This window comes from Triturus cristatus, chromosome 8 (assembly GCF_964204655.1).
Source record: "Triturus cristatus chromosome 8, aTriCri1.1, whole genome shotgun sequence".
Lineage (NCBI taxonomy): Eukaryota > Metazoa > Chordata > Amphibia > Caudata > Salamandridae > Triturus > Triturus cristatus.
The window spans coordinates 73,198,934-73,221,842 of record NC_140591.1 but is presented as its reverse complement, the minus strand read 5'-3'; the positions used below and the strand labels follow the sequence as shown (position 1 = coordinate 73,221,842).

Here is a 22,909-nt window from a genome sequence, read left to right as displayed (position 1 = left end):
CAGCAGGCGGCCGCCCAGGCCGCCGGTGACCAAACGGGAACGCACTGGGTCTATTGGGACAATGACCTGCTCTACAGCGAGCAGAAGATCGCAGAACTAGGGGCCGGTCGAGTGCTGGTGAACCCCCTCCGATTCCGAGGTTTCCTCCTCAATCTGGCACATGATGTGCCCCTCGCCGGGCACCTGGGGCAAGACAAAACATACAGCCACCTGGTGACCCACTTCTACTGGCCCCGAATGCGTAAGGACGTGGACAATCACTGCCGGACCTGCCCGACCTGCCAAGCCAGCGGGAAGACTGGGGGACGGGTCAAAGCCCCTCTCCAGCCCTTCCCGGCAGTCAACTCCCCGTTCGAGCGAGTAGGAATCGACATAGCGGGGCCCCTGGACCCCCGAACCGCCCTGGGTCACCGCTTCATCCTCGTCCTAGTCGACCACGCCACCCGATACCCTGAGGCCATCCCTCTCCGAACTGTGACAGCCCCCGTGGTGGGCCGGGCCTTGATGGGAATCTTCTCGAGAGTGGGGTTCCCCCGGGAAGTGTTGAGCGACCGAGGGACGAACTTTATATCGAAATACATGCGGTCCCTATGGCAACAATGCGGGGTCACCTACAAGTTCACCACCCCGTACCACCCCCAGGGGAACGGACTAGTCGAACGTTTTAACAGTAAACTGAAAGGGATGATCAAGGGCCTGGAAGAGCCCCTGAGGCGGAAATGGGACGTCCTGCTGCCCTGCCTCCTATTTGCCTATCGGGAGGTCCCGCAGAAGTCTCTAGGGTTCAGCCCCATCGAACTCCTGTACGGACACCCTGTCCGAGGTCCCCTCAGCCAGGTCAAGGAAGGCTGGGAGACGAACATCCGAAATGCCCCTCCCGACGTCTACCGGTACCTCCTGACCCTGCGGAACCAAACCCGGAGGTTCCGGGCACTGGCCGAGGCCAACCTCGAGGCCAGCCAAGAGGACATGAAACGCTGGTATGACCAGAACGCCTCCTCCATTGAGTTCGAGCCAGGCCAGCAAGTCTGGGTCATGTCGCCTGTGGACCCCTGTGCCCTCCAGGACAAATGGACCGGGCCCTTCAAGGTGGTGGAGAAGAAGAGCCCCGTCACCTACCTAGTCGACCTGGAGTCCCCCAGGAACCCCCTCCGGGTTCTACACGCAAACCAGCTCAAACCCCACTTTGCCCGAACGGAACTAAGCCTGCTGCTAGCTACCGACGATGGGGGCGAAGGCGACTCCGAGCCCCTACCCGACCTCCTGAGGACCTCCGACCAAGACGGCTCCATAGAGGGCATCAAACTCTCCACCACCCTGACCTCGGAACAGCGCCACGACTTTCAACAGCTGCTGCAACCCTTCGCTGCCCTCTTCTCCCTCACTCCCGGGGTCACTCCCTGGTGCGTCCAAGACGTCGACACCGGGGACAGCCCCCCCATGCGACACCGAGCCTACAGGGTGCCCGACCGAGTGCGTGCCTGCATCCAAGCCGAGGTCGCCAAGATGCTCGCCCTCGGGGTCATCGAACCTTCCAACAGTCCCTGGGCCAGCCCAGTGGTCCTGGTGCCGAAGGCCGCCGCCCCAGGCACCACCCCGGATCTCAGATTTTGCGTGGACTACCGAGGGTTGAATGCCGCCACCAAGACCGATGCCCATCCCATTCCTCGGGCAGACGAGCTAATCAACCGCCTAGGAGCAGCCCGCTACCTAAGCACCTTCGACCTCACTGCCGGATACTGGCAGATCAGGCTCACCCCCGGCGCCCGTGAGCGATCCGCCTTCTCCACTCCCGATGGGCACTACCACTTTCGGGTGATGCCCTTCGGCATGAAGAATGCCCCGGCAACCTTCCAAAGACTAATGAACAAGGTCCTGGCCGGGCTGGAAGCGTTCAGCGCCGCCTACCTGGACGATATTGCCGTATTCAGCAGCCACTGGGCCGAGCACCTGGGGCACCTCGGGGAGGTTCTGGCCGCCCTCCAGAGGGCCGGACTCACGATAAAGGCCAGCAAATGCCAGATAGGCCAGGGATCCGTGACCTATCTGGGTCATCAAGTGGGGAGTGGCCAGGTGGCTCCCCTCCAGCCAAAAGTTGACGCCATCCAGGCCTGGGAGCCCCCAGCCACCCAAACCGCTGTCCGGGCCTTCCTGGGCCTCACGGGCTATTACCGGCGGTTCATCCAAAACTATGGGAGCATTGTGGGACCCCTCACGGAGCTTACGTCCAAGAAGCAACCCAAAAAGGTGAACTGGACGCCCCGCTGCCAGGCGGCCTTCGAGACCCTCAAGACAGCAATTTGTACCGCTCCTGTGCTGCAAGCCCCCGAATACAGCAAGGAATTCATAGTACAGACCGATGCCTCGGAGTACGGAGTTGGGGCAGTCCTGTCCCAAGTAAATTCGGAAGGCCTTGACAGACCAGTGGCCTTCATCAGCCGGCGACTGCTGCCCCGAGAGCAGAGATGGAGCACTATCGAGCGAGAGGCCTTCGCCGTGGTATGGGCCCTCAAAAAGCTCCGGCCCTACCTCTTCGGCACCCACTTCCCGGTCCAAACCGACCACCGTCCCTTGCGGTGGTTAATGCAAATGAGAGGAGAGAACCCGAAGTTGTTGCGATGGTCCATCTCTCTGCAAGGGATGGACTTCACAGTGGAACACCGGCCCGGCAACGACCACGCCAATGCCGACGGCCTGTCCCGTTTCTTCCGCCTTGGCGAGGAGAACCCCCAAGGAGATGGGTGACTCTCCCTGCCTTCGGCTGGGGGGGGGGGGACGCCTGTTGGACCCGGCCTCGTGGCGTGGTCCTGGCCCCCTTTCAGGCCGACCGGGGACCTCTTCACCCTTCGGGGTCCCCCCTGGATTGTACACATCTACCCGCACCAGCCAACGTGACCCGGCCCCCCCCGGCCGCGGCCCCAGCGAAACCCCGACATCGAGGCACCAAGATCCGGCCAGGGGGCACCACGTGGCCAATCCCCCGATCCCGGAGGAGGGGAGTTTCGATGGGACCCCCAACCGTCCCCCAACGCCTGGGCGCGATCGCTCTCCGGCCTCCCTGGCCACTGGCGCCTCTCCCGCTGGGCGTCTGGCCTCTCCCAGCCCGGCCTCTCCGCCCCCCCCCGGATGCAAGGGTCCGGACATCAAAGGGCTCCAGACCTATATCTGGGGCGAACCCGCACCAGGACAGTAGTTGTATCCTGGAGTCGAGAGCCCTGCTGATCGGATCGCGGCTGACCCTACGGAGAAAAGACTCTTGCCTGGAACCGTACCTCGAGCCCTGCTGACTTCGTCGCGGCTCCACTTTGCTGAGAATAAGATCCTCACGGAAACCTCGGGGCCCTGTTGACGCCGTCGCGGCCCAACCTCGCTGAACTGCCATCGGATCCCTGCTGACTTCGTCGCGGCTCGACCTAGCGGAACTACCATCGGAGCTCTGCTGACTTCGTCGCGGCTCGAGCTAGCTGAACTGACCCTCCGAGCCCTGCTGACTCCGTCGCGGCTCGACCTCTTCGAGCCGCCCCTGTGTCCGGCACCCGACGCTCCGACTCCCGGAGTCCCTCCCAGCTTGAGGCTGAATACCTGGGCGCAGGGTACCCCGTACCAGGCTGATACTGAGGCTGTCCCGCTACCCCTTCCCCACAAAGACATTGACTCTTTTCGGATCCCTCGATCCACCTGTACATATTGCCCAAGAAACCTACGATAATTACCGATAAAGATATATGAGAACTGATACCAGTGTCGAGACCTGTGTGGTGGGGTTACTGGGCTAGTACGACTATAGGGGAAGGACCTCTCCTAGGAGGCTTCTCAGCGGCGCTCGGCTACTTCCTTGCAGTAAGGAGGCCCACTGGGTGGTCCCGCCGACTCCCCAGAGGTCCGCCTTCCAACATTAAGGTATGGGTACTCTTCCAAATTGCTGCTCTGCAGATCTCCCGGATAGGTAGCCCAGCAAAGAGGGCCGCAGAAGAAGATATCGCCCTCGTCGAGTGAGCATGGACTTTCCCTTCAAGAGGCTTACCAGCTGCGTGGAGACAATATTGGATAGAGCTGGAAATCCACCATGCAATGCCCTGTTTGGAACGGGGAAATCCTTTACGAGGGGCGCTGTAAGCCACAAAGGGATGAGGTGACTTTCTAAAATCCTTAGTTCTCTGAAGATAGAACTTCAGGCAACGCTGAATGTCCAATGAGTGAAGTGACATCTCAGCCAGAGTTGTAGGATGAGCGAAAAAAGTTTTAAGTATCACAGGCTCATTTAAATGAAAGTCCGAAGGTACCTTCGGGATGAACTTTGGGTCGGTACGAAGTATTACAGTCTCATTTTTAAATTGAAGAAAGGGCTCCTGAATGCTGAGTGCCTGCAACTCGCTGATCCTTCTAGCTGATGTCAAGGCTAGAAGAAGGGCCACCTTCCAAGGGAGAAATTTCAATTTTGCCCTATGTATAGGCTCAAAGGGATCTTTCATGAGATGGGTCAGGACCAGACTAAGGTGCCACAGTGGTGGAGGAGGCTTCACTGGGGGGAAGACTCGAAAAAGACCTTTCATAAATTATTTCATCAAGGTGCAAAACCCGGTATACCGCAACAAAGTCAAAGGTCTCCTTTGGTATAGGTACCGCATAGGACTTTTATTTATTTACTGAGAGTTTTGTTAAGCATGAACATGACCCGTAGCTATCAGAACTTTGCTCATTAATAGCAACACACTAGCTGTTATATGATGGCTTTTACAAAGAACATTGTTCGGAGAGCATGGATAGTAATTCTAAAGGTGCATAAATGTGACGGTCCTTCAGTGATGATGGTTGACAGGGTAGGAGCGATTGTCTCTTGAATAGGAGGTCTGCAAAGGAAAGTTGTAGCCTTACTAGTACTTTAAATGTGTAGTTCCCATGTGGTGTATGGTGTAGGATTTGAAATGCTTGGGCATTACTCAAGTATAGGACTTGCCCATGAGTAGTGGGTGGTGATAAGGTACTCAGTATGACCAGGTTCATTTATCCAATGGTTCAGGTGGTGGTATGGGTGGTGGGTATTTTGCAAGCAGTAGCGCTTTGACTCTTTTCCTGAAGGAGGTTATGGAAGATTTTCTTCGCATCTCAAGTGGAAGACTTCCAGATTCTTGGGGCGCATCCTGTGAATGAGTGTGCAGGGGATTTTTTTCTTCCTGTGTGGCTCGAGTAGTAGGGATTCCGAGATACGTAGGTAGAGTTGTCCTCACAATCTGGAGAGTTTTCCGGACAGGTATTGCGAAGTGCCAGTGTGTATCACCCTGTGAATGATTACTAGTCAAGGAAGTACCACTCTGTGTGAATCAGCTGTGAAACATTCCTATTCCCTTGTACATTAAACACATACTTTTGTGTCTATTCACAGCTAATAAAATGATAGACAATAGCCATAAATGCCATTTCTGAGCGAAATGTTATTACTGCTAGCAAGTAAATAAACAAACTATGGTGTAATGCTCTCGTTTTACGTCACATTTGGGTGAAATAGAAATATGCACAGCCTTGCCTTCATTAGTGCACTCAGTGTGGCAGAGGGTTTGTGGACGCTGCGACAGGTAATTTATGGTATTGGCAGAGTCCTTGGGATGCACCAGAGCTTGGGGGCAGTACCTTACCTGATAAACTAAAAGCAGCATATTACGCACACACCAAACAAAGGGCTGCCCTCTGCTGACCAATGCAAAACAGCAGGAAACATGTCCAGAGGTGAACAGTATACACTGCAAATACCCACAATTCTACGCGCATCCCAGTGAACCGTATGAATGGTGCGAACGCGCCCACATTGTGCTCTCACTGTAATTTACTATTCCATCTCCGGTCCGACAATATTTGGGAGAAGCACAATTTTCTGCAAAATAGAGGGTTCATTGAATGTTAAAACTCCAGCCCAAGACTATTTTGGGGAAAAGGTTAAAAAAAAAAATCTATAAATATTGTAAAATAGGGCTGAAACGTAATTGGGCATATGAACACAATCCCGGCAGCTGCTGTCCTGAAGCAGAGCTGAAGGCAAGTGACTAGAAGCATCAAATTATATCTCTTCCAGAAATTCTTGTATCCTGCAGCCAGGTCGAAAAACAGAAACCAAATAGGATTAGTTGGTGAGGCAAGAACAGGGACACTTGTGCTGACCTCCTTAAAAATGATTTAAGATTCAACTTTATAACGTTGCAACGTTTATAAAGATTAGCAGAGGTGCCCCAGGCAGGCGTTTTCCTACATTCAGCTGGCATACAGCTGCATAAAGATGGGGCCAAGGCTAAAATGTTACCACCTCCCAGACAGACTCTTACTCCAAGAGAAAAGCAGCTGATTGGGGATGAGTGAAAGGCAGCTATGCAGGAAGAAAGGCGAACAAACAAAGGTGGATTTTTATACTATAGTACATTAAAAACACAACTGCACAGGCTACCAAGTCATCGTGAATGGCACCTCTGTCTTGGTGATACCCTCACCACATAAACTGGCTCTCAACACAACCACGATTAGGACCTCCTGAGACGGAAGAAAAATAAATGTGAAAATAAAAGTAAACGGGCCCTCGCCAACTATGCACCCAGGATTCTGAGCTACATCACTGAATCCATCAGGAACACTCCAACCCTGTTGTCAACTCAAGAAACAGCTAACCATCAACCTCTTCAAAGAAGCTACCTCTCAGGCCTTTGAAGTCCCCCTCACCTCATGGAACTCAGCAGAACCTAACTCCCCTGGGATTGTACTACAGGTGAGGAAACTGCAGATAGAAGTACCCATTAGAAATGGAAAGTTCCAGAGAATTTGTATGACTGAATCTGGGACACCCACCGGTCAGTCTTGCGGAGTTGTTCTGATGACCTGCATTTTATCCTTGGTGGGGGGACATATGTGGCTCAGCCTGTGGACCTAAATAGGCAGATTCATCCAGTTTATGCCAGTTAGGGGTAAGAAAGGTCAATGTGTGTAGCTTTTTGAAATGCAACATACAGGTGGACATTAGAGTAAACTTGCTGTCCAATTGGACAGGTTCATCAACCTTTAGACCTAGATTAGTTATCAATTATGCATGGATTCAAGAGTTACAAGGGTCCCTCTCCTTAGACCAGAAAGCAGGGTCCAGAGGTCATCTACACCGCCAGTCACAAAGTTATCAGTATTGTTCCACATGAGGTCTAAACAGCTGCTTTCCATCCACTTCCCAACCAATATACAGTCCCAATCACTAACACCAACATATTTTGTTTTTAATGTGGTACAACAAAAGTTTATGAGAGTATCATGTGTACTGTAATCGCTTTGCCAAAACATTTGGGGATTAAAAATTGTTCTGGGTCTTCCGAAACATTGGTACAAGAATATGACATACTGTATGTCAAGTTTATTTAGTTATCAGCAAATTAAACAATTGCACGTGGGGCTCAACCACCTATGCCTTGGTATTACAGATCATACACATGATGGAAGACACCGCATACTTAATCATATGGATCTATCAAGCCTTTGTGCAGCACCTATATCTAGAACATAGCAGGTTACCGGACTTTTGGGAAAGTAATTTAGCTAAACCACTACATGACACGGAATAGACACGAATCCTCTCACATCCGAATAAAATATCCTTCAATGCCCGATTAAAATATCCTTCAATGCCCGATTCAAACTGATTCAGTTCTATATACTTAATAGTGCTTACCTTACACCTAAATGGCTTCATAGGATCTACCATGAGATGGCTTCTAACTGCACGCATTGTAAAGCACCCAAGTCTGACCTCCCTCAAATGATGTGATCTTGCTCTGCCCTGCAGGCTTACTGGGAGGAGATTCTTTCTGCCCTTGTCCAGGCCACAGGGCGCACTACCCGAAAACACACGTCAGGCCCGTGTGCTGGGCCAAGCGTGATAAAGCATCAGGATGTTCATGGACTTAGCCTTACTAATAGCTCGTCGCACTATCACTATTAACTGGAAGAACACCAATTCCCTGTTTATTTATGGATGGCATGCTATGGCAATCAAATGGCTAGATGAAGACAGTGGGTATCTACACTGTGAGGAACATGCTGATCTGCATAAGAATCTCATAGTGTAAAATGGGGCTACCATGCTTAAATCACTTAAATTTCACAAGAAGAATGAGGACCGTCCTCCCTGAGGCACATAGCATACAATATATAATATATTCTTTGCTGTGCTCATTGAGATGTAAATGCTTTCCCCCTCAATCTAGCAATCAATCTGTACTTGTAGAGCGTGACTTATCACCCGTGAGGGTATCCAGGCGCCGGGTTGCTGGACTAGTCGAAGAGCCAGGTCTTGAGTCTCTTCCTGAAGTCTGTCAGTGAGGGTAATCTTCAGAAGTGGAAAGGGAGGGCGTTGCAGGACTTGGCGGCGAGATGGGAGAAGAGGCATCCTCCTTCTGTGACTACGGCAGATGCACGGTGTCTGGCGAGGGAGGCGAAGCGAAGGTTTCTGAATGGTAGGTGGAAGTTCAGGCTTTGGTTCATGTATGCTGGTCGTTGGTCATGGAGGGCTTTGTAGGCGTGTGTCAGTAGTTTGAATTGGCATCTTTTCTGGCCGGGAGCCAATGGAGGTTCCTCAGGTGCTGGGTGATGTGGGTCAATTTGGACAGGTTGAGGATCAGTCTGACTGCTGAATTCTGTATCATCTGGAGCCTTCTCATGAGTTCGGTAATGGTTCCTTCGTACAGTGCGTTGCTGTTGTCCAGACTGCTGGTGATGAATGTATGTGTGACTGTCTCTCTCATGCATATGGGGAGCCATTTGAAGATTCTTCGGAGCATGCGGAGAGTGAGGAAGCAGGTAGAAGAGAATGCGTTGATCTCTTGTTTCATGGTAAGTTTGCTGTCCGGTATGACGCTGAGGTTGCAGGCGTGGTCTTTGGTGTGGAAGAGAGTGAGTTCAGTGAGCCACCAGATGCCATTCAAGAGGGAGGTGTGGTTGCCAAAGATCAGCACTTCGGTTTTGTCCGTGTTGAGCTTCAGACAGTTGTCTGTCATCCAGGTTGCAACATTCTTCCTGCAGTTGTAGAAGTTGATCTTGGTGGTGAATGATCTGGGTGTCGGAGTAGGATATGATGTGATATTGTGCGTTCTGACGATGTCGGCTAGAGGTGTCGTGTAGGTGTTGAAGAGGGTGGGGCTGAGGAATGAGCCTTGGGAGACTCCACAGATGGTGCTTGTGGGTGCCGAGGTGAAGGGGTGTAGGCAGATTCTCTGTGTGCCTCCTGTGAAGAATAATGCAATCCATCTAAGAAGGTCTCCCTTGATTCCAACTTGGTGCAGTCTCCTGAAGTGTGTGTGGTGGAATACGGTGTTGAAGGCTGCGGAGAGGTCGAGGAGGATCAGCGTCACTGATTCTCCTTTGTCGAGTAGGGTGCAGATTTCGTCCATGGCAACGATCAGGGCGGTCTCGTGGCTGCGCTTGGCCAGCTGGCTTGATTGGGAGGCGTCTAGCAGGTCGTTATTGTGAGCTGTCGGTTAATGGGGTTCTCCAGAACTTTGGCAGGGAACTGGAGCAGCGAGTTGTGGCCGTAGTTCTAGAGATCGCTGCGGTCTGTGGAGGGTTTCTTTTGGAGAGGTCTGACCTCTGTATGTCTCCATGCGTCGGGAAAGATGGCTGTGGTGATGGAAACGTTGAGGATAGTGGTGAGTTGGTGGCTGATCTTTTTGCTTCCTAGGTTGAAGAGGCGGTGGGGGCAGGTGTCGGTGGGTGCTCCTGCATGGATGGAGTTCATGATGTCTGGGGTGTCCGGTGTGGTGAGCTGCTCCCATAAGGTGAGATGTTGGTTGGAGGAAGGGAGGGGGGAATCTGTTGGAGTGAGGAGGTCAGCAGGTTGGGGCTCGAAGTTCCTGAAGATGGTAGATATCTTATTGTGGAAGTGATTCACTAGACTGTCGCAGAGTTTCTGTGAGGGGCAGACCCTGTTCTCAGTGCCTCTTGTGCAGGAGAATTCTCTGAAGACTTCCTTGGTGCGGGTGGCGGTAGCCTCTATGCTATGACCACTGGGCGCTATGGATGCGACTTTTCTGTCGAGGAGCTATGACTTCTGTTTTCGGTGCCCTGGGGAAGGACGTGGCACTGGGTGGTGGGATGCAGGAAGAGGGACACAGCGGGAAGAAAGGAACAGAAAGAGGCAAACTAGAAGTCAGAAACTAGAAGAAACTAGCAGAAAGGGGCAAAATAGAGGTCAGAATCAAGCAGAAAGAGGCAAAATAGCAGTAAGAATCAAGCAGAAAGAGGCAAAATAAAGGTCAGAAACGAGCAGAAACTGGTAATATAAAGGTCAGAAGTAAGCAGAAAATTAGCAGAAAAGAATGCAGAAACGAGCTGAAATGAGTGGACTGCGGGCAAGCTTGACAGGAGAAGTTTTGCAAGGGGGATCAGGCACGAGGACCTGCTGGTTGTTGGCAGTATTTAATGAGGGCTGACTTGAAGGTTGCTCGGTCCGTGTCCTATCTGCTGGTGCGCCATCTTCTCTCTAGTTGTGTGCAGCTGTATTTGATTGCGCTGAGTTCCGGTGTATACCAACTGGCTTGTTTGGAGGGTTATGGCTGGTTTGATGGGTGAGACTCCATCGTCAGCGTTGATGATCCACGTGTTAAAGTTCTCGACTGCCTGCTCCAAGCTGGTTATGGCACTGGGCTGGGATGTGTTTAGGGCATCCATCCATTGGTTCTATGTCACTTTGTTGCAACTGTGGAAGGAGGCGGTGGGGGGCAATGGGGGAGGTGCGGGTGATCCTGTGATTGTGAAGTGGACAATGGAGTGGCCAGTCGAGGTGAGTTCTGTAGTGTGACTGTATTGGACTCTGTTGCTGGGCGTGAAGATAGGGTCCAGTGTCTGTCCTTCTCTGTGAGTTGGGTCTGTGACAAACTGGGTGAGGCCAATGTTGTCCATTCGTTACAGGAGGATGACGGAATTAGTGTCTGTGGGGTTGTCCAGGTGAAAGTTGAAGTCTCTGAGGAAGATGTGGTGCTTGGATTTGACAGCAAGTGGAGCGATGAAGTCTGTGATGGCGTCGCAAAGGCCAGTGTGTGGTCCTGGGGGTCTGTAGACGAGGGTCTCTTTGATTGTTGTTTTATCAGTGTGTGGTATGGAGTTGGAAATGAAGGTGTTCCATGACCGGTGTGATGTCGTATTGGGTGGTGGTGCAGCGGATTGAATCTTTGTGGATGCTGGAGATGCTCCCTCCATGTTTGTTGGTGGAGTCCGGGTGTGTAATCTTGTAGCCATTTGGAGTTGCGGTGGCGATATCGGGGGCCGAGGATGGGTTGAGCCAGGTCTCAGTGATGAACGTTACGTCGGGGCGAGGGTGGAGATGGTGTCCCAGGCTTCTGTGGTGTGTTTGCAGAGCGATCTGGCGTTGATCAGGAAGCATTAAAGGATTTACGGGGTGGTGTCGGTAGGCGGGGTGGGCGTGGCACGGATTTCTGTGCGGGTGAGTTGTCCTGTGTTGCAGGTGAAGAGACAGCGGGGGCAGGTGAACGGTCCTGCTATGGAGCGAGGGGATACCAGGCAACAGTTGTTGCATTGTCCGTGGTCCAGGGCTCGAAGATCTGTGGACGAGTACCTGTAGGTGTCCAGAGGGCCAGGGTTCTGGGTGCTGGGTGCAGCATGTGGAGCGCCGGTGATGTGGACGCGTTGCGGCCTCCATTATGTAGGTCCTGTGAGTGGAAAGGGTCGCTGTGGAAGTGGGCGGGTAGGGAAACAGGTGGTGAAAAAATGGGAACGGCGCAGCGGGTGAAAAGATGCAATTCCTGAACAACATGTAGCTGGATGGCAAGCTGGCTGCTAAGGAGCAGCAGTATCAGCAGCCAGGCAGTCCAGAGTATGGACGCAGGTAGGAGGCACTAGGGGCAGCAAGGGGAGCTGGTGAGGACGTCTAACTGCTCTGGACCCCTTACTGCTCTGGACTGAAGTTGGAGTGTTTGTATCTCTGCTACCAGGATGCAATGCAACTGTGCAAATGGGTTGCTGAGGCTACGACTTAAGACTGCAGGCTCTCTGATGATACGGGACATTGTTATATGGAGTAATGTGTAGTATAAGGTGTAGGGAGGAGGGTATTAAACTTGTTGTTTGTTCAGATCACTAAATCAGAAGAAAATGTGAAATGGTAATTTTTGATACTTTGCTGAGGGACATACAAATTGGAACACACAATATTTGGGAATTCATACTATTTCTAAAACACTGTTTGGAATATTGTCACATGTATACCAGTATCGGATCAATACAAATTTATTAAACATAATAAGTTCTTCCAGGCCTATCCTAAAGTTACTCAGTAGTGCTGACACAATCCACATATTTCTATACTAAATCATGTCTTCAAAGTCAAAAACATTACACTGTTTTATGCTGCATATTAAAGCGGAACAAAGTAATTGAACTCATTTATATGTTATGCCATTGTGGTTAAAAAAGGTCTGTTCAGTTCTAGAATATAAGTAATCCTACTTACCCGCAGCCTCTACATCTTTAGAGATACACTCCGCTTTCTGCACCAAATTAGACAATCTGGACCGCAATTCTGCCAAGTAAGTCTCATATGTGTAGATGTCTTTTTCAAGTGAAGCTTTCTGCTTTTTCATGGCAGCCAAACGATCCTGTAATGGAAATAGATAAAGTAACTTTTATGTTGACCCGGTTACTCCTAGCGCATATGCTCTCTACTATTCAATAGGTGGGTGCCATGCCAGATGCAGACACTGCTTCAACAGGTGTAAATAGAGTGTGCCCACCCAATGCTAGGCATGCGATTCTCACATCCTTCTTCCCTTATGCAGGATGGCTCAACCACTAACCACTCTCTTCTGTTAAAATTAGACAAACTGAGGTTTAATTTTTTAGGGTGGAAGAGGGCTGGCAATGGTCAAGACTTACTATGATAAGGAAGAGTCCTAAAGGTAACTTCATTCTACTCTTTTATCCTGTCTCACTCTCATTTTCAAAGAAAAAGAGCGTTAGGATTATGCCTACACAAACGGGCACTGCCGAGTCGACGCCAGTTGTGCATTGCTTGAGAAGGAAGGCCAAGAGACCAAAGAATGATTGTGGTGTAGCCAGTGGCAATAACCATATAAACCATTCTGCAAACAACTGTTGGGGGTAAAAGGCACTGAAGTCACCTTAATTCTGGTGCAGCGAGCTGGGACCACGGAAGAAGGATTTGGATGCAATGCCCAGTAATGCAGGAGGTAAAATGTTTGGAAAAGGTGGCCTTAGCAGCATCTCTGCCAGTTGGTGAGTTTCAGTTTAGTGAAGTAGTGAGCATGGCAGACATCAATCTGTGTAGCATTTGCAAGTTTAAAAAAAGCATAAAGATGCTTACCAAGAGGAGGGAAGAAAAATACCTGAACTAGGGAACAAGGTCAGTTCCTGGGAAAAGATAGTGGGATAAGTCATTGCCCCGACGGCAACACAGTGTTCAGAGGTACAGTGGTTTAAAGTGGACAGTAGCAATAGCAACTAGAAATGAAGTTACTCAAGAGAGAAGGCTCGTGTCCTAGAAGACAGTAGCCTCAAAGGGATTGTGAATGAATCTAGCCAGGGCCAGATTCAAATTCAAACTCACTGCATAATGCATATCAGAATGTTTACTCGTGTACAATTTAGCAAACTGTATTTTGCACATCGTTCACCCAAATTATGCATGTCAAGCAAAATAATTTTGTCCACAAATAATGCGAACCTGCTGCCGATTTCCCATGTAATGATCCTCACTACAAACACCATTCACCATGTACGCATTCTCTGTAGAATCCTTCCTCTGCTACCCATGTTCTACCAATGGTCTTCACAGAGATCCACTATTGTAATGAAATCTCGTTAGAAAGCTCCAGAGAAATAAAATCAGGCCGCTCCCTCCACTATTGGACAGAAGGACACAGACCTTATGGGCTCCAATATCACTTAACTGGCTCTCAACCAAAGAATGTGTTGAATTCAAGAAACTACATTTCATCCATAGAGGCGTCCATTTTAAAGAATTTAAATTGGCTTCATTTTAAATCACTGGATAGTTCCTCTTTGGGGGGGGTTGGTTCAAATATCAGCATTGGTTTAAGCAGAAAGACATGGTTTTATCAGTACTCAAACTCAGGCAACCCCAAAGAGTCTATTTCTTCAACACTGAAATGCATTGGTTTGTGCAATAGGTGCAGCTTTTTAGCAGTTCCTCACCAAAGATTTTAATGCAAGTAAACATGAAAGCATATTTGCACAAGTATTCAAAATGAAAATTAGTCGCCAAGGGATATGGCCGGGTGCCATGATGGAAGTACTTGCTGTTCGTACAGTCACAGTTCTAAAAATATGACATGTTCTGACCTGGACGATTCACCACTTGCATAAATTCCTTTGGTGTAGAAAAGACTATCCACGCCTGCTTATGACAAACAGAAAGTTGTGAGGAAGAAAATTATAATGATGCAAGGCTCTCACACTTTACTTAAATAAGAAATAGCGATGAGGAGGAAGTTGACATGGCCATCAGGTAACTGACTTCTAAAAGGCCGGTGGGCTTGAGCCACATCCACAGCCAAAGGGCGGCCTGGCAGCACACACTTGTGTCAGTCAAGCACAAATTCCACGCAGCTGACTTCACAGGTGGTGATGTGGCACTGTAACAAAGAGCAGGCCAAGCTGCTTCTACGGTGTACAGATCCAAGGCATTATTCTTGGGCAATGGATGAGGACAGAAGGCCCACAAAGACACTAGCAAGCGAGTCAAGAGGTTACAGACTCTGTGATATCAGGTCCCAGAAGTCTTAGGTGGCTCAGGCCATTTCAGAATAAACGCAGCTGGCCTGTAAGGTGGCAGCCTGAGACGGATAGCATGTCGACAGCGAAGTTGACACAGAGAGACAGCTGGACAGAGATGGACCGTCTTTTCACGATCTGTAGCAGTCAAGACCTTGTGCTTGGCTGCCAAGTATGAACTTTCTGAGGTTACCAAACATGTTTGAGGGGAACACACAGCAGCTTGAAACTGAGATGCTAGAGGGTGAACTAGAGGCACAGCTATATCGAGGAGTAGAGGTCAGCTGTAAGAGGGAACAACTGACAGAGAAGAAACACATTTGCAATCTCTGGGAGCCTCAGGAGGGCTGCATTTCCCCCGACTGTAAAGAAGTAACATGGAATAATTCCAGGAAGAATTGGGGAAGCCCTGGGCAAAACTCAGTAATGCAAATCCTTGCATGTGGTGGCTCTGGAAACAAACCACACATGGTGTTGAGACAGCAACTATTCTTTGGCCACTGTGAGAAACTGCCTCTTTTTGAATGGTTAGCACCTACTTTTTGCCTGGTGTTCATGTGGCTTCAATTGTAGTGTACAGAGTCCCTACCAACCAGATCCCCTGTGCTAGTGCTTCTTCCCTAAAACATATCCACAATTGGTACTTCTGTCCCCTGTAATTCCCTAGTAATTGGTACCTTGGCTGCCTGGGAGCTGAAGAGGGTCCCTTGGAACCCCCCTCACTGGGACCATGTCACTGCCCTTGCATGCCCCTTTGAGATGAAAAACCACAAGTCGACATGGCACCCTGCCAGTGCGCCATGTCAGCCAGTATTGCCTGAAGGTATAGATAAGTGATCCTATAGCAGGCCTTCCAGCCCCAAGGAAGGGTGCACAATACCACAGGTGAGGTCATATCTGCGTGAGCAGATGGACCCCTATTTTTTTTAAAAATAAAATCTTTTTATGAACAAGTAAACAGCCCATCATTACAGTCAATAATTAAACATCAATACAGTCGACGGCTCACAGGGCAAAGGTACGGTGTTGCTTGTGTTAGCAGGGGGCCGTCGGCCCAACAGATGTATTGTTGTTGGGCAGTTGCATTTCTTCTCCCCATGGTTTGTGTTCCCGCCCATCTACGATCTGTATTTTACCCATGGTCCCCAAACTTTATCCCATTTTTTGGGGCATCCTCTATTCTGGTATATGTTTTTTTCCGCAAGACAGCACCAGTCCATATCTTGTTTCCAGTTTGTGAGCTTTGCAGGTTCCTGTGCCCCGCACAGCCTGGCTATGTTGCGCTTTGCAACCCCTGAGGAAAGCATTAGCCAGCTTTTTGTGTGTGTGGGTGTAGGAAGGTGGAATCTGACTATATGGTTGCCCCCACTTTTTTCCTGGTGTTTGAATGGTTTTTGACTAGTCTGGCTGGGATCCTGCTATCCAGGACCCCAGCCTATCTGCTTACTCCCTTAAATGATTGGTGTGCATATTAGATGCACTAGTGATTGGATACTGTGGTACCTTATGAGCCCCTAGTATATGGTACCTTAGGTACCTAGGGCATTGGTACTTCACAGGCCTACCAGGGGCTGCAGCATGTATTATGCCACCCCTGGGAAGCATTCACAATCTGACACCACAGGCCTGCTACTGCAGCCTGTGTGCAGCCTGTGTGAGGTAGTGTAAGCACTCCTCACAGAGGTATAGGTTCCTATATCTCACCATACACACACATATAAACCTATCAGTCACCCCTATGGTAGGCCCTATCAATCCCAAGGGCAGGGTGCGTGGTTTCCTATGTGAGGGGGTGCTTCTGCCTGAGCAGGACCCCTCTGCAGCTGGCAGAGTCTATTCTCTGCTGCTGTTTGTGGATGCGGTTAAACCATATACTCTTAAGTGCATTATAACCTCGCGGTAAATGCTAACTTTGGAATGACTGCATCAAAACATGTCGTGTTTGGTGTCAAACAACTTGGAATCCTACCCCCACACCAGTAACTGGTGTGGGAGTAGGATCCCACCCTTCTAGAGGGGACGACATGTACACACTGTACTACACGGTAGAAATCTTCAAGAGCCCTGGCATCACAAAATGGATGCCACCAGCACAGACACCGGGCTGCCCTCCTGCTGCTGACCGAAACTCGCAGTGGAGGGAGCCCAACAAAAGGTTTCCTGTCACCACCTCCCAGACAGGATTTAGTGTATTGGGGCGGGTGGGTGCACTCTTAGAGTGCTTTGAAGTCCTGCACTGGAGGAGCTGTAGGCTCCTCTGTGCATATGCCAGCTCAAACCGGTTCAGGGGCTGCTTGCCCCTGTCCTGGCCCTAGAACTGTAAAATACAAACCGCGACATTTGCCATTGAAACGCATTGAAACCCGCGTGTGTTTAGACCCTGCACGAGTCTCCTGTGGGCTGATTACTTACCTGCTAACACTGCAGAAGTGAAGACCCAGCGATTCCCAAGGCCCTAGGCCTCTTCATATTGCAAGTCGAGTTTGTTAAACCACTATTTTAGTATATGGTCTGGTACGCCCCTAGGGCTACAGCCATATTTGTGCTTAATTTATTGAGAACTGTTGATCTTTTGAATGTTTACCTGGCTCTAATCTCATAAAGAGATTAGTAGAGTATATTTAGAAATAAATACATATATATTTGATATATATACCTGTGTGGTGTCTTTTCATTTGGTAATTCAAGAGATTATAAGGTAAAACAAGCTGCTTTACATTCCTCAGAGACTTAGCCTGAAGGCTGCTCTCCACAGCTACCACTAGGATAGCTTTCTTTAAAAGGTTGTCTTTAAACCTATCTACCAAGAGTCGAATTGGACTGGTGCAAGGTGGCCACTATAACTAGTGACCAGCATATGCCAGGCCAACTTCTCACAGTGGGCCATCTGGTCTTGCCCGTAACGCCCATTAAGTGCCAGCTGGGCCTCCATAGGTATGTGTATATCTAGCACCTCGGACATCATTCTAGTCACCAGAGTCCAATAGCATTAGATTTCAGGGCATTCCCATATGATGTGAAAAAAGGTACCTGCCCCTCCACACCCCCTGATACAATGATCCAAGTCTGACCAGCCCAATTGGGGATGGAGTATATTATCTGCGGAGGATTCTGAGCTAGATCAGTCCGAATATTGCCCGTATGGCGACCTCTCTGGGGCTTTGGATTGCTTCCTACCAGTTGTCGTCCTCCAGCAACACCAGGTTAGATTCCCAAGCTGCTCTCAATAGGCCTAGGGGGTTTGGAAGATTGTTCATTATCTTTCGATAGGTTAGGGATGTCGCTTTGTCTAACATGGGGGTCAAGCAGCAGTCGGGCCTCTAGGGGAAGAGTAATCCGGTTGGGTCTCCCCATCTGATATGTGGCGGCACAGGGCATGCCCCAATTGTAAATAACGGAATCGTTCTGTGTCCGCCATTTGATATTCATTCTGGAGTTCCTCGAAAGTTAGCATTTTCCCACCCTGCCATACATCTCCGAGGGTGTCTATGCCAATTAGGCTCCATCTTCGGAAGCCCTGTAGGCGTCCTGCATGCCCCAGTGCATCGCTCTCCCAGAGTGGTGTGTGCTGAGTCATTCTCGATTCCCACCCCAGCAGCTTAGTAGCTTCTCGCCATGCTCGTGCGACCTCCTGTGTGTGGGCCGGTAGTGGCCTTCCCTGCCGCCTACAGTACAGGGCCGCCAGATGTCCTCCGTCCCCCATGGCATGTCGGTCAACCCTATATGCCAGTTTGGCCTGTGGCGAAAAAAGACCTAGCCATTTACATTGACCAGTTGGGCAGCCAGGTAGCAACTTCGGATGTCCAGGACCGCCAATCAACCCTCGTACACTTCGCGCTATAGTCAGCGCATCGCTATACGTGATTTGCCGCCCTCCCACAGGAGGCTGCGTTGTTCCCCCTCGATGGCCTTATAAAAGGTGTCCGGGATATTATATGGAGTGTTCTGCAGAGCATAGGGTAATCGCGGTAGGGTCATCATCTTGAATAGTACTGCTGTGCCCATGAGGGAGATCGGTAGGCGTTGCCAATGCAGTATATCCTCCCACAGACTCACCAGCTGGGAGTATACATTTAGATTTAAAAATTCCTCAGCTATCCTTGTGATCCATATGCCTAAGTACTTGAATTTTTCGTGCTGCGTCAGGGTCGCACAGTCAGATGTATGTAGTGGGAGTTCTCCTGCAAAACACACAGAATGATGGACGGAATGTTGCACATTGGCAAAACATTCACCCCCAGTCACAGATCTGGGTTTAATCCATCGTTATTTTGCTCACCACGCCACCCCAGTTCAGACATGGCCATATGCAAATAAGTCTTGACCCTGTGCCTCATGGGAACAGTCCAGCCCAAACTGGCAAGCCATGTCTTCGCTGGACCAGAATCAAGCATCCTAGGACCGGTTTCGGGGTTTCACCCCCCTTCAGCCAGGATAGCTTGACTCCAGTGGCATAGTGAGCACGGGACCCACGTCTGGGCATACCCTTCCCACTTATGGCGAACAGCAAAACACACAAGATGATGGACGGAATGTTGCACATTGGCAAAACATTCACCCCCAGTCACAGATCTGGGTTTAATCCATCGTTATTTTGCCCACCATGCCACCCCAGTTCAGACATGGCCATATGCAAATCAGTCTTGACCCTGTACCTCATGGGAACAGTCCAGCCTGAACTGGCAAGCCATGTCTTCGCTGGATCGGAATCAAGCATCCTAGGACCGGTTTCGGGGTTTCACCCCTCTTCAGCGAGGATAGCTTGACTCCAGTGGCATAGTGAGCACAGCAAAAATAAGAGATTTATCCCAGTTTATCTGGAATCGAAAAGTAGGAATATATTTATAAGTCTGTGGAACATATGTCTAGGCTTTAGAGCATATAGCAGTATGTCTACATATAGAGTGATACGTTCTTCCCATCCCACGCCGATGTCTATGGCCCAGATTCCAGATTAGGGGATCCCCTCAGACCCATTCTGCAAATGGTTGCGGTGCCAGCACAAATAATATTGGGGACAATGGGCACCCCTGACGAGTGCCTCGGTGAAGTGCGAACGACCGTGAAGTCGACCCATTTACCCGTACTCGGGCTTTCGGGTTCTGGTAAAGGAGGTGGACCCATGGGCAGAAGTGTGGTCCAATGCCCAACCTGAGTAACACCGCATTAAGATAGGACTATTCAATGCTATCAAACGCCATTCGGGCGTCTAATGGCAATAGAGCGGCAGGTATATGTGGGCGCGCCGCCGTGGCGTGCATTACCCCATACAGTCATCTAAGATTAAGTGGGGTGTAAATCCTGACTGGTCTGGGTGTATTATGGGGGAAATTATAGGGATGAGCCGATTTGCCAGTACCTTCACCAAGTCATTAGTTTCAAAGTTGAGGAGGGAGATAGGCCTATAGGAGTTGCACTGGTCCATTGACTTCCCCTTTTTGGGGATAACCACTATTGTGGCTAGTCTGAGGTCCTCGGGCAGACACCCATCCTGCAGTGCCGTTTGAAACATGTCAAGCATCGGTTGTGCTACCCCGCGCCACACATTTAAAGAGTTCTGCGGGTAGCCCATTTGGACCAGTAGCTTTCCCTGACTGTAGGTCCCGAATTGCCTCCTCCACATCCTCATTTGCCAGGTCCTTATCTAATGCGTCTCTGGTTTTTATTGTTTTTTTTTTGTTTGTTTTAAGAGTCCACAAGGTAATATCTCTAAGCAGTTCTCTGCTTTTATCTGCTGATCTAGTTGTTGATGATTAGTAGAGTGTCTCATAATAGGATGCAAATGCCTCTATGTCTGCCCCAGACCCTTGCCCAGTGCCATCTGTCATGCGGACCTCTGCGACCCAGTTGCACTCTCTATCCCTCTTTTCTAGCCATGCCATGAGCTTATTGGCCTTGACCCTAGATTGTACAGCTGCATCTGAGTGGCCACTGCCTGATGTCGCGCTGTCTCTTCTTCTAGACCTCTAAGGTCCCTTTGTTTAAGGCGTATTTCGTGACGCAGCCCGCAAGTGTTTGATTCGTCGCCTTGCATCATTTGCTCTAGTGTCTCGATCTCGATTTGTAGCTTGTTGCACCCTCCTTCCTGAGACCCCCTATCGTTGCTTGAATATATCCCCTGGCCACTACTTTGTATGCTTCCCATAGGGTACAATGCTAGTCAACCGATCCTGTGTTTTCATCAAAATATTGCTGTGTTCCCTGTCTAAATTTGACTTGAAACTCCATGTTATGGAAGTGCCAGGGTGCTATCCGTGGCTCCCTGACCGGGCCCTGAAGCAGAACATCTACTGGTGAATGATCGGAAATGTCTCTGGCTTTGTGTTGTGCACCGCGAAAGTGCCCCACATGCATGCATTGTGTGAAAAGATAGTCCAAGCGCGAACCGCTACTGCTTGCAGCGCAGATATGCATGTACTGTCTACTGGTCAGGTTGTGCAACCTCCATAGGTCCGATATGCCCATTGCCTTCGCAAATACCCTCAGGGGTTCCGTCCCCCCCCCACCTGGGCCAGTGTGGTCGACCTGTCCAGTCCATATGACATCACTGCATTCATGTCCACACCCATTATGAGCACTCGGGGGGGCATATCCATTAACATTTAACTCAACACGGGAAAGGTTTCTGTAGGCAGCTTTGGCAGGACATATGTTGAACATAAATGTAAGGCCTGCCCTTCCCATGTTCCAGTCATGGCCACAAATCTGTCCAATGGGTCCCGCCAGATGCGGCCCTGTATTAACAGCACTGAGGTTTTTACCAAGATCGCCAACCCCCGAGATCCTGACGTAAAGCCTGCATGGGCTACGAGAGTGCATCCATATCTATTGAGTGCTAGATATTGATTTCCTCGCAAGTGTGCCTCCTGTAGGGCGACCAGGTCAGGGGAGTGTCTGCGGAGGTATTGCAGAATCATAGTCCGCTTAATTGACTTTCAATGTGTTCATGGATTGCAATGTTTTAGCTATGGTCAGGTGCTGAGTTCCCGTTCCCTTCACCCACCCCAGCCCTCCGCCCCTTGGTTGCCGCCTGATGCATTTTGTCTGCAGTGATGGGTCATTGTGTAGGTCAAAAACAATTTAATAAACATAACTTTGTAGTTAGTGAACATCTTCCCCTTGTAATTACCCTCTCCCTGCTACCTTGTACTGTAGGTTTCGAACTACCCATGTCCCCAATTTGCAGAGCACCTTTCACCCCGTTAGAACCATGTTAACAACTTGGAGTAGTATATGCAGCCGCCCTCTTACATCAGCTAATTAAGCAGACATAGTGATTATTGTCCAACTCTCGGACCCCGCTTCAATGTTTTAATCTGGTTATCCAACAGAGTCTCGATTACTTAATAGGTCCCTTGGTGCCCCTCTCACCTCTCAAGATGGGTACGGTTTCTCTATTGTCCTCTGTCTTTCGGGGCTCCTCCATGCTCCCCCTCGGCTGATCAGCGCCTTTGTCGTGTGGTTTTTCGTCCTCCTTCAAGCCATTCCCAAACTTCATCGGTTGTTGTGAAATACCAGGATTTGTCCTTATCTTGGACTCTTAACTTGATGGGGTACAGCATCATGTAGTTGAGGTTTTTTTGCTCGCATATTTCTCTTACTTCATCAAAGGTGCGGCGTTGTCGCTGGACCATGAGGGTGAAGTCCAGGAAGAATCGAATTGACGTGTTTTTGTAGGGTAAGTTGCGGTCTCAGAAATTAAGGATCCGTGCGATTATGGTCTGCGGCGGGGCCCCAGGCTTTGGCGGCAGTATCAGTGCTCTGTGCGCCCTTTCCACAGAAAAAAGGTTCGACAGGCATTTGGGTTGAAGATGATGGATTATGAGGTCTTCCAGGAATAGAGACCCCTATAATGTTTAAGTCCATTCTTGGATATTGTAAGTGCGAGTGAAGCCATAGAGAGTTCATGGGCTGGGAACGAATATGCCTCCTTTTCACGCATGCCGTCACCCCGCATGCAATTACAACGCAACACATACCATTACCCCACAAGTCGGAACAACGACTTGCGGAGGGGGGCGCTGGATGTTGGAATAGTATAATTTACTATTCCAACTCCAGTCTGTGTGGACAGTAGGGACAGTGTTGGATTTTAAATCCAACACCTTTCCCCCCCTCCGCAAGT

The 22,909-nt window shown here is 49.9% G+C and overlaps 1 protein-coding gene across 3 annotated transcripts in view; it reads right to left on the bottom strand.

Annotated features, from left to right (window-relative positions):
* The window catches only part of NDC80 (NDC80 kinetochore complex component), a 252,088-nt gene that overhangs the window by 75,715 nt on the left and 153,464 nt on the right, over window positions 1-22,909 (bottom strand). For all 3 annotated transcript variants that reach the window (XM_085621026.1, XM_085621025.1, XM_085621024.1), the window contains exon 10: window positions 12,485-12,629. In XM_085621026.1, the coding sequence (XP_085477152.1) occupies window positions 12,485-12,629 (145 nt within the window). The remainder of the gene's footprint in view (window positions 1-12,484; window positions 12,630-22,909) is intronic.